The sequence below is a fragment of the Heterocephalus glaber genome, unplaced genomic scaffold (assembly GCF_053883595.1).
Source record: "Heterocephalus glaber isolate CG9 unplaced genomic scaffold, H.glaber_assembly_v1.0 deba00000546, whole genome shotgun sequence".
Taxonomy (NCBI): Eukaryota; Metazoa; Chordata; class Mammalia; order Rodentia; family Bathyergidae; genus Heterocephalus; species Heterocephalus glaber.
Genome location: NW_028258147.1, coordinates 18,460,819 through 18,472,154, shown reverse-complemented (window position 1 = coordinate 18,472,154; position 11,336 = coordinate 18,460,819). Strand labels below are relative to the sequence as shown.

The following is an 11,336-nucleotide window of genomic DNA, read 5'->3' as shown; positions in this document are numbered from 1 at the left end:
CAAATGAATAAGGTGATAAGAAGTAGCTTTGTAGATTTCACCATTCTTTCATGTAATATTAAAAAAATGGAGCAGGCAGCTTCTTAATTTTTCCTGAATGTCATCTTTTGGCTGATGGCAGAAACCAACCACTTTCCATGTTGATGTTCCCATAATTACAGTTGGGACCCTTAAGTATAGTCTCCAAGTTACGATTTGTTTGCAATGTAATATAGTAGGGTTACCAACTTTACCAGCAAGGATATGTGTCATTCGCTTTAGGCTACGGTATCATGTCATCTTGTAAGCATTAAATAAACACAATTAAAAATGACAGGTCTTTAAAATGTGCCTAAAGGGTGACTGGTACTGCCCAGTGCTTCTCAGTGCATGTGGCCGACTTCTCTTGGGCATCAGGGTATGGTAAAGGCTGTCCCGGGCACAACTGATCTCTGGAAACTTCTCTGTCAGCATTTTATTTCACTGGTCTTGTCATCCCAAAAGTTTTCCTCCTTAGTGTTGTTTCAGTTACAAAATTCCATGGGTCACATGCGGAAGACGTGTTAGGAATTATCCCTCTTTTTTTCTTTATCCATAAAAACACATTTTCTGATATCCCAGTAACTGAATTATTTTCTACCATACTCACCCAATAGTTGTAGAATACTGTGATATTTTTCGTCTTCCTTAAATTTCCTTCAGGTCCTAGTGAAAAGGAAGTCTTGTTGCTTAAAGATTCTTTATACTGAGGGGACAGTGAAGCAAAAAACCATTTTGAAGGCTACTGCAAAGATCCAAAATGATACTGAACCAAAGGACACACATTCCCATTTTATTACATCAAAATTTAATATGGCAACAAATGCATTGAAAAAATATGCATCTTAAATGTGAAGTTTATTGAAGCTGTTTTTCTCTAAGCAATTACCAATTAGCTATGAGATGGTGGCTGTGGACATCATTCGATCAGACAAAAAGCCTTGCTTGGTCTTTTTAACAATTAAAGTTAATCTGGTGACAGTTGATTCTGCATTATTTATGCCCCAGAGGGAAGTATGGGATTCCTTAACTGTGAGCATTTGTTGGAGGACACAGAGAAAACTCCTTTGAGATGTTCTTTTTTTGTTGTTGTTGTTTATTTTTTTCCTCCCCGGCCAATTGCTCTAGAAAGTGAAAAAGTCTGTGTGACAGTGGTCTGGATCCATTGCCCTCCCTCTCTAACAGCCTGTCATGCTATTTCAAAAGAGAACTCCAAGGACGAAGGGGCTTCTGCTGAGACAAAGGCCACATGCCTTCAGAAATATCCCCCCAGAGGGAACCCAGAGGTCCAGTGTCTGCAGATCCAATGGTGTCCTTGCAGGAGGGAAGGTGGACGGTGATCTGCTGGAGTCATGTAGGGGTTGTCCAGTCGGCATTCTTGGGGGCCTTGCATGTGTGCACGTCCAGGGCCTCCAGGCAGTCCTGACAGTGCACGGCACAGCACCAGTGGAATTTACACTCACACTTGGTCATCCGGGTGATGCGGGAGGTGTCGTAACCTCTACCGCAGCACATGACTTCACAGCTGTCCATGCCTCGGGAAGTCAGGTTGCACACACGGCCTGCTGTACCCAGGGAGCCTGGAAGACAAGCCAGTGAGGGGTCACTGAAAAGATCAGGGTAAATACAGTACGTCTCAGGAGGAAAAGAGTCAGAAGATTCATCCTCCAGGACAGCCCAGCCTCCTTGACACAGCCTGGGCTGTGACACCCCTCCGAGGGTCCAGCTGCATGCACTCTCTGCATGGTGCAGGGAGCTGAGAGGGCTAAGAGAGCAGAGTCCAGGAAGGAGGGACATGAAACTTCAGATTTGCCTGAGGTAACCTGGATCCAGCTCTCCTGCTTCTGATTTGAATCAGCTTTTTAGATTGTCTTTACCCAGCCCCAGATTGAAGGATCCTTTAATGGGGAAGGATAGATCAAAATGAAAGATTTACCCTGGTTCCCTCCATCTCAGCTTAACACCATATTAATGAAGCAGTGGCCAAGGTTACCACTCTCCAAATTGTGGGGTGAGGAACCCTCAAAGAAAGGAACCTGCTTCCATTAGCTCATTAAAAAGGTACCATAACTCCACTACTGGTGGAGAGAGGTGGTGTCATTTGTGTGAGGCTTTGAGGGTGGGGAGGGTAGTCGTTATGGCTGAAATCTAAAATGGCTTCCAAAGCCTCATGGGCTCGGAAAGTGACTGCACTGTGGAGGCATAATAGCTGACTTGCTGTTAGAGGTCTGGTTGGAAGACACAGAACACTGGGGTCATGACCTGGAAGGGCGTATCTCCATTCTTGGCCTCTCCCTTTATTCTCTGCTTCCTGGCTACCATGATGTGAGCAGCTTTCATCTGCCAGACTCTTCCACTATGCCTTCCTGTCTTGGAGCCAGCCAACTATGGACTAAATGAGTGGGCCACAATAAACTTCTCCTTTAAGTTGTGATGAGAAAGTGACCGAGACAGCATCCTGGCCTGGCTTATCAATAACTCCCTCTGCCCCTGCAGTTCAGCAGGCCACAGAAATGCATGAAGGTCCCTGACTGAGCCCAGCATTTCAGGTCTTCAGGAAACACAACTGGTGTAGAAAACCTGTTAGGAACTACTAGTAGGATGTCATCTTAGTTCATCAGAGTAATGTTTGCTAGTAGTAATCCATGTTTATCTATTTGTTTTCTGAAAAAGAATTTCAGAGAGGAAATTTCTTTAATTTGCACACTTCTGGGGAAACTTCTGAAATTCTTTTACAAGAGCATCATTATCAGACAGCAGAACCAAGTGAAATGGGCATTCTGGGGAGAGTTTCTTGAACTTACAATGGTTATTTCTATTTCTTCTTCTTCCATCGAGATGGAAGTCATGGTGTACAACAGTAGCTTGCTCACTAGCAACAGATGATTGGACCAGGGGTGGGCACCTGACTTATGCTGAGCCTGGAGAATGGTGGTTCTGACAGACCTAGCCACTATTTCTGTGCATAAATTCTGGCCACAAGCAGCCATGTTCTATGATGGGGACTGTGGACTAATAGAGATTTATGGAGACACAGGAATAAAGTAAACATACAGAGGCAGGGAAGACCAAAGAAGAAAAAGGAATGCCACCCAATGTCAGCCTGTTTTCTGGTTCTTCTTCCATTTTTCCTAGAGGCCTGGTTGCACTCCAACCCTTTGAGTTCCTAGAGACTCTATATCCTAAGAATTTCCCCTTTTTAGCTTAAACTGCTTCCATTTCTATTACTTGTAATCAATAACCCTAAATACTTGACAAACCTAGAGAGGCTAAACTTCTTATTTAATAAAAACAAGTTTTCCAGATGTGGTGGAACATGTCTGTAAGTAATCTCAGCACTCTGAGAGGCTGAAGCAGGAGGATTGTAAGTTCAAGGCCAGTAACTCAGTGAGATCTTGCTCAAAATGAAAAGGGCTGGGGATGTAGCAGTGTGAAGGCCTTGGGTTTAATCTCCAGTATTAAAAAAAAAAGAAAAGGAAAAAAAGAAAAACAAGCTTACATCTGGATGGAAAAGATAGTGACTTATTTATTTTCAACTCCTCCACCACCTAAGAATGTCTCCCTCTTTGGAACTCCTACAGTGCCTTGTGACTCTGTTTATCACAGTCCTCTCTGTGTTAGAGTCATCTGTATAAATGTCATGTTGCCCTGCCTGTCCAGAATGACCAGGGAAGCAGCAAGGTTCAGGCAGGGGATGGGGTCAAGAAAAGCATCGGGTGGGGCAGAGCTTGCTCTGCCTTGTCAGCCATGGAAAGCCGGAAGATAGGCAAAGGAATTTCACGAGGACAGGAAGAATGGCAGCAAGCTGGGGCTGGGTGGAGGGCAGGTCAGCTGGGGGTGGCTCTGAGCCCACATCATGCTGAAGAAGCAAAGGGTTAGAAGAGGCAGCAGCTGGGCCTGGATTTAAGCAACCATCAGGACACTGCTCAGAATCACTGATTGTGCAAAAAGTACTTACTGCCAAACGCTGCCTCTTGCAGCACACCCTTTGTTTTATTCAGTAAACATTTAGCGGACGCAAGCAGGGGTAGGATTTTGTGTTGGCTGTTTGTGGTTTTTGTGGGAAGGGAGGGAATAAAATCAATAGGACCTAGTCCCTTTTCTCAGGGGACTCATAATGTGGTAAAGAGCTAAATATGAGGAAGGATACCTTTGTTACTTCCAGATAATTTTTCATTTGCTCAAGTCCTACCGAAAACCACAACAAAGTCATGTGCAATGTACCATGGCAGGCAAAGCTGTAAAACAGGTAGAGTGAAGGTGTTTAGGGTGGGAACAATTCAGGGTTCAACCCTAGAGTTGCTGTGTGTCAACTGTGTGATTGTGGTGTGTTACTCTCGGATCTTGTTAAGCTTCAGTTTCCTTTCATGCAAATAGTTCCTTATTCATGAGGCTTGTGTGAGGAGGGAATGAGATAATGTGTAAAAGGCCCTGTCATGCTAAGTATGCAGTAGATGTTAACCATCCATTCATCTAGCAAGTACCTACTACGTGCTGGGCACAGTTCTGGGAGTTTGGGATTTATCAGAGAATAAAGCAAAGATTCTGTCCTGAGAAGCTGAATGTAAAGGGGCAGGAGGCAAGTATATGATAATAATGATATTTCTTGGTATTAATAATAGAAAATAGGACCAGACAAAGGGTCATCAATTGCATGGTTTTATAGAGAAGGTGGCATTAGGTGCTGGATATGAAGGATCAGTAGAAGATTTGCAGGGAAGGGAAATAATGGTGTGAAAGGCATTCCTGACAAGAGAGTAGTTCCGGGTAGAAATTTCAAGGGCAAGTTCACAAGAGTGCAGATCCAATGTGGCTGACAAATAGGGCACTATTAGGCAAAGACATAGAAAAAAGACTGGAGCAATGGGTTAAAGAGTCTGCATGTCTTGGTAGAATTTAGATTTTAGTCCATGGTGGGTAGTGGACCAGTCTGGGTTTTTTAAAACAAGGAAACATACAGGAATGATAAGTCTGAGAGAGTGGCTTGGGGCCAGAAGGTAAACCTTGAGGCTGCTGGAATAGTCCAGGCAAGAGACAAGGAGTGGAGTCAAAGATACTGGTAGGACCAATACAGGACAGGTTACAGAGGGGAACCACTGCAGCCTAACGGCATACTGAATTATCTTGTGGGTGAAGGTGTCAGGTAGGAAATGATGAAAAATTTCATTTGACTGCACAGCAAGAAGATAACTGGTACTCTTTGATTAGCGTAGTTTCTGTGGATGATACAGACAACATCATGGATTGAAGAGCAAATGGGAGAAGAAGATATTGGGACAGCATGGGGACAGTAGGCCAAGTTTTCAAGAAACCTGATGATGAAGTGGGTTAAAGAGAAACCAATGCAAGGACTGAGAAGGCCAGGCCTGGACCTGGAAGGTGCTCTAGGCCACCAAGGATTTGGTGGTTTGTTAGTAACAACAAATACCAGACACAAGAGTTTGTTTCAGGCTATGTTTTCATTTATACAAAGCACAAAAATAGAAAAAGCTAGTCAATGATATTGAAAGGGTAGTGATTTTTCTTGAGAGTAGAAAGAATGAGCATGAAGGAGGCTTCTAGAATATTTGAACTCTTCAGGTTTTGATCTGGACACAGTTTTATGGCTGTGTTCATTTGGGAAATGGCATTGGGCCGCACACATGCGATGTGTGTGGTTTTTCTGCATGTACAAATACTTCAAGGACAAGTTAAGAAGGTGATGGAGGAGGCCCCATGTTCCAATGCCAGGAAAGCAGCAAATCTCTGTGAGGAGCAGAAAGGTATTCCACGTGAGTGGAACACAGCACGCCAAGGGGGAAAGTGGCAAGAACTGAGGCTGGAGAGGTGAGTAGAAGCTGCAGTGAATGGTTAAGGGGTTTAAACTTTAACCTGAGGGCAAAGGAATTCTACTGAAAATTTTAATACGAAGAGCAATGTGATTTGATTTGTATTTCAGGAGGATAACCAGTGTGCTGGGGCTGAAACCAGCCAGAGTGAGGCAAGGAGACAAGTTAGAGACCCAGACAGGACTCTGGGAAGGATGCTAGGTGGCCTGGATTAAGAAAGTGGCAGCAAGCATGGGAGAGGTTAGTGGAGGAGCGAAGGGCTGGCAGGACGTGGTGAGTGACAGACAAATGAGAAGGGCTCAGGCTTGAGTGACTGTGTAGATGCTGATGATTCCTCAAGGTAGGAAATTCCAGGGAAGGGCAACTTTGAGAAAAGATAACAGTCAATTTCCTGTGTTCAGGGTATGAATGTTCACCCAGGTATGAATGTTTCCTGATAATACACTCTGGGACTCAGGTGAGAAAGTGGGATGGAATTGGAGATTTGGAAAGCTTCTTTTAGCAGTGGGTGTGAATGAGCCCCTGGTGGGTATGGAAAGCACTCTCACTTGGTACCCCGGTGGTGACTGAATTTGTATCTTTTTCTGTTTTGTTCATAAGCCCTACACACCAATAAACATTCTTCACTTCGACAGATCTGCATTTATCAAAATATGAACAAATTACCATGCATTAGAATTCTTTATGCCCCCTGGGGCTGTGGGGCTTAGGAGGCTAGGGTAGGGAGGTGAACTGTCTCATAACTGAATCAGGCCGTGGGCCTTTTACTGACCTCCAACTTGGTGGTCTTTCCCCAGTGACTTAAAGCCTAATGAGCTAGAGGTCTAACTCAGTCTGGTGAAATGGTCATGGTGGGTTTTGTTCCTCAAATGTAGAACACTGGATTGAACTCTGACTGACAGAAGGATTTCTCAGTGAAGTAACCTCAACACCACGAGAAAGCAGAGAGGGGACAGACAAAGCAATGGTACCAACACAAGCTTAACTTAGAAGTGGTTTCAGTAAAAGAAACAAAGACTGGCAATGAGATATCTGAAGAGTTTAATGGACAGTTATAAAATGTTCTAAAAAACAAGCAATTCTGAACAGCCACTCCCACCAGACAGGGCATAAGGAGGCCAAAGAAGGATGATAGGAGAGGGCTTTTGAGCATCCAGAGCGAATGACATGAAAGCAGAGGCCAGGCTGCAGCGGGGAGGGTCATGGGCCTCCCTGAGTATCAGGCTTGTCGATGTGCCGGCCGGAGGGGAAGGGTGGCTGGGAAGTAGGCTGCCTGACAATGGACTACTGGCCACGCTTTGGCGTTTAGATCTAATTAGATCTAATGACAGACTGTGTGGCAGAAAGGAATTTGGACAGCTGCTGTTATTTTAGCAGAATATGGAACCATTCTATAAAAACTCTGAAGAGAGTGCAGAATCTATACAAAATTTGCTGGCATTGTTTTCCTTTCATGGAATCATAATAAAGGAATTCTACTGAGGATTTGAATGCAAAAATACATTGTTATTGATAGTAGTAGAGCCACACTGTGGCTCCCATCAGTCTTTCTAAAACAGAGAGCATCACAATTGGGCTTAAAATATAAGAATAAACATTATGCATTTATAGCACCAGGAATGTGGCTCAGTGGTAATTTGCTTGCCTAGCATGTATAAAGTCCTAGTTCAACTGGTAGCAGCACCAATAGAGAGAGAGAGAGAGAGAGAGAGAGAGAGAGAGAGAGACAGACAGACAGACAGAGATTATACACTTATATGTACATACTTTTAATAAAAAGACAGCACTGTGTTTTAAGATCTACCTACTTGCTAAGTTCTAAATATTTGGGACACATGTTGTAAAATTTTTTCTGAATAATATACTCATGTATAAATTACTCAATCACTCCTGCTTGGAACATGTCAGGAACCATTGGGGTATAAACCCACTTACACCTATCAGTCATAAACTCATAAAGTTGAGTTTTTACATTTTCCCTTTTTTTCTCCTTTCATTCCTTTTTCTTGCCTTACTTTACCTTTTAATCCTTTCCTTTTTTTTTTCCCTCATAACTAGAACCCCAAAATTATGGAGTGCTAAACCCCATGACAAAGCATTTTACCTGCATAATCTCATCTAATTCCCATAAGCTTCTAAGGCAGGTACCATCATCATTATTGAAAGGAGGAAATGGAGGTCAGGGTAGTGCAGTTATTTGCTGAAGATCACACAGCTAGCAAGTGACAGGGTCAGGAATAGAAGCCAAGCTTGTCTGGTTCCAGAGCTTGAGCCCTGGCTATGTGCAGGAAGCTCTGTCCTGGAGCCCTGCCAGGCACCAGACAGTAGGCTCCCTTGGAAGAGCACATGACCAGTGCTTCAGTGTCCTTCCTGCCCCCCCCCCCCTATACACCCTAAATTCTCTTAATCAAATAAGGCATTTTCAAAAGCCTGATATGTATCCTTTTTAGGACAGGCCCTTTTTCTGTAGCTCATGTTGTGCCACAGACAAGTCACTTAAGGTTATGTGCGAAGACAGAGCAGGCTAGTTAACATGGTGCCACTGGATTCCTGGAACCTTTCTGAGAAATGAGAATAATTTCCTTGCAATGCCAGGATATACACTTCTAAAATATGTAGGCCCACAAGGTGGCTTTGCTATCTGTCATTGGCCAAGGGCATTGAGAAGAGCCCTCTGTACAGCGGTAGAGAGGTTTAGGGAAGCCAATAGCATCAACTTATATCTTACTCAAAATAAAACTTTCCAGACTTTATTCTAGGATTCTCTAGCCATTTCCAACAACCAACTTACCCTTTCAGGATGAATATTTGTACCACATAGTATCTCTAAAAGCACGTATGGTGGCTCTAAAAATATTTCAAAGGAGATATTTTTAAAAGCTTCAACTATTTAGCTATTCAACTGAAAGCCCTATCATTTGAGTCTCCCAAATCAGTATCTTAAAAGGATAAACATGTTCAATGTGAATGCTTTTATGGGATCATTGTTATTGCCTTATAATGTTATCTCTTATTGCACTTTGATTTACATAGTTCATGGAAGACAGAAGTGACAGGTTGATTGCTCATTTCCCTAACTTCCTTTGCTTTGGCTTTGAAATGTGCCAGATGTGTGGCCAGCCTGGGGACAAAGCCCAATCCCCAGACATAGAATATTATGGGCTCAGATTCCACTCTTGTTGTCTTTACCCCATATAATTGCTGAGATCATCTGCCTAAACTCAGTGACTGTTAAGACCTAGGCAAAGTTTGTGAGGTCCAACAAGGTCAGTACCAGGGGAAGATGCTGTCCCTGGCCAGATGTAGCGTTTTCCTCCCTGTATGTTCTGTCTTCATCTTGACTCATACAAGCGGTCACAGGATACAGAAGAAAAGGCAGATAGAGAATTGCAGTTTCTAAATCACACGTTTGGGTCCACATGACACACTTCGGTGGTGCAATGTGGAGACAACTTTACAGAATCAAGCATCTCATCCCTTGAGCTACGAAATTAATAATGGAGTCAGGGTTCTCAGTGTAAAAACATTTCTGTCTCCACCAACATGCATCTTCCTGACAGCAGAGGAGGAGCAGAGGGCTTTGGCTAATAGTTCCCAGACCCACACCTCTGGGACCTGGAGGAAGGGCGCTCTTATTTCTCCCTCTCCGTCTCCCCTTCCCTCCCCCCTCCCCCCTCTCTTTTTCCCCTTTTACCCCTTCCCTCCCTCTCTTTCTACCTCTATCTCTTTCTTGATTGGCCTGTATCTTTGGAAATTCCTGCCACTCAGGCTGACGGAGGCCCATATGTTGACCATTAGGGCGTAAAGCAAGATTCACTTAACCTCGTCATCCAATAGGCTGTGTCTCCTCTGTTTGACTTACACATTGTCATTAATGACATAGATTCATTGAGGGAACAAAAGAAATGTTAGAGAGCAAATGTGAGGGAGGGACTGCATTCATGTACTTGCCAGGTTTGCCCCTTCCTCACAATGCAAAGGTAATGCTACTTAAGAAAAACAATATCTACATTTATCTCAGATGATTTTATTCAGTGCTTTCAGAACTTAAGAAAGTTTGACTGGCATAGGAAAACTATGTCCTATTAGATTAGCAAATCCTACAATGGAATGAATATTGTTATGGTCAGACTCGGTGAGGCTTTCCATATCTGGCATACCTAGCCTGCCCAAAGTGATTTCTTATCTCCCACTAGTACCCTCTAAGCAGGCCATCTCCACACTATCCAGCTGAAGTGACCTTTGATATTATGGTCTTAAGGGTTACTCAGCTGTGTGTGGTGGTGTGTGCCTGTAATCCAGCACTTTGAAGCAGGAGGATTGCAAGTTCAAGCCAAGCCCGGACAATTTAGTGACAGCAAGACCCTATCTCAAAATTAAAAACAGAATAAAGGGGCAGGGGATTTAGCTCAGTGGTTCAGCCACTTGCTTCCCAAGTGCAAGGTCCTGAGTTTGATCCCTGCTACCAAAAAAACCCCAAAACAGAATAAAGGACTGGGGATGTAGCTCAGTGCAAAGGCTCTGGAATCAATCCCTCTCCCCCTAGAACGTACCCTCATCTGCTGCACTGGCTTTCCTCTCCCTTCTTCCCTTGCAGAGTCCTCCTCTCTTTGAAGAGCCTGGCCTCCTTAAGTATTTTCTGTAGAGTGCCCCGTATCTGCTCCATGCCCACTGACCTTTGTATTTCACGCAATTGGACTTGCGTACTGTTTTGAAATGTCATTTCTCATAAACCTTGCCTCTTGGGAACAGGAGTTAGGCCTTATCCTTGTACACAGTGCATAGTGCTCAGGTAGTCAACACATATTTGCTGATTAATTAAAAATAATTTCTTAAAAAACTAATAGCAGCCTTTTCCTTGCCTAATGAGGCCCCCTTCTCTGGGTGGTTGTTGGTCAGTCCTCAGGTACCTGGCAGAAGCAGTGCAGCTAAACCTTGTCTCTCTTTATGTGATCTCCCTTGATATACATAGAACACTTACAAGCAAGGTGGCTTTAAGTGATAGAAAAAGAAAATGCTAACTTACAAGTGTCTGTGGCATTAAGTTATGGTTCTGTTACTGCAAACAGTAAGATTAATAATACACTGGGTTGCTGAATCATAAGGACCTTAAAAATTCCTGGGTGAAGCACCATATACTAAGAGACACAGCGAGGCAGATTTGTCCATGACTACCTAATTGGTAACCAAAAGAAACAGGTAATTTGTAGCACCAGAGTCTCCTAATTCATCATGTAAGGCTCTTTTCTTAATAATGTGAGCTTTGCATACATTTAAAGAAGAGATTTATGAGTACAAAATTGGTTTCATTGGGAATTCACGATTTTTAAGTATGTTAACATCACCTGTTTATTTGAAACACATTAATATGATAATTAGAAATGAGTTTTTCCTATCCCTCACATCTATTTGGTGAACTCTTTGTTGTTAGTAGTTCAAATTATATCAAAGAATTGGAAAATTTTAAATGAATTTTTTTAAAAGAAATTT

At 43.2% G+C, this 11,336-nt stretch overlaps 1 protein-coding gene across 2 annotated transcripts in view; it reads right to left on the bottom strand.

Moving 5' to 3' along the window:
• Positions 1-795: 795 nt before the first annotated feature.
• The window catches only part of Wnt2 (Wnt family member 2), a 42,596-nt gene continuing 32,055 nt past the window's right edge, over positions 796-11,336 (bottom strand). The window contains exon 5 of one of the 2 annotated variants that reach the window (XM_004865257.3): positions 796-1,598. In XM_004865257.3, coding sequence (XP_004865314.1) covers positions 1,369-1,598 — 230 coding nt within the window. In that variant the 3' untranslated portion in view covers positions 796-1,368. The remainder of the gene's footprint in view (positions 1,599-11,336) is intronic. The other variant, XM_021244770.2, reaches the window with a different exon arrangement.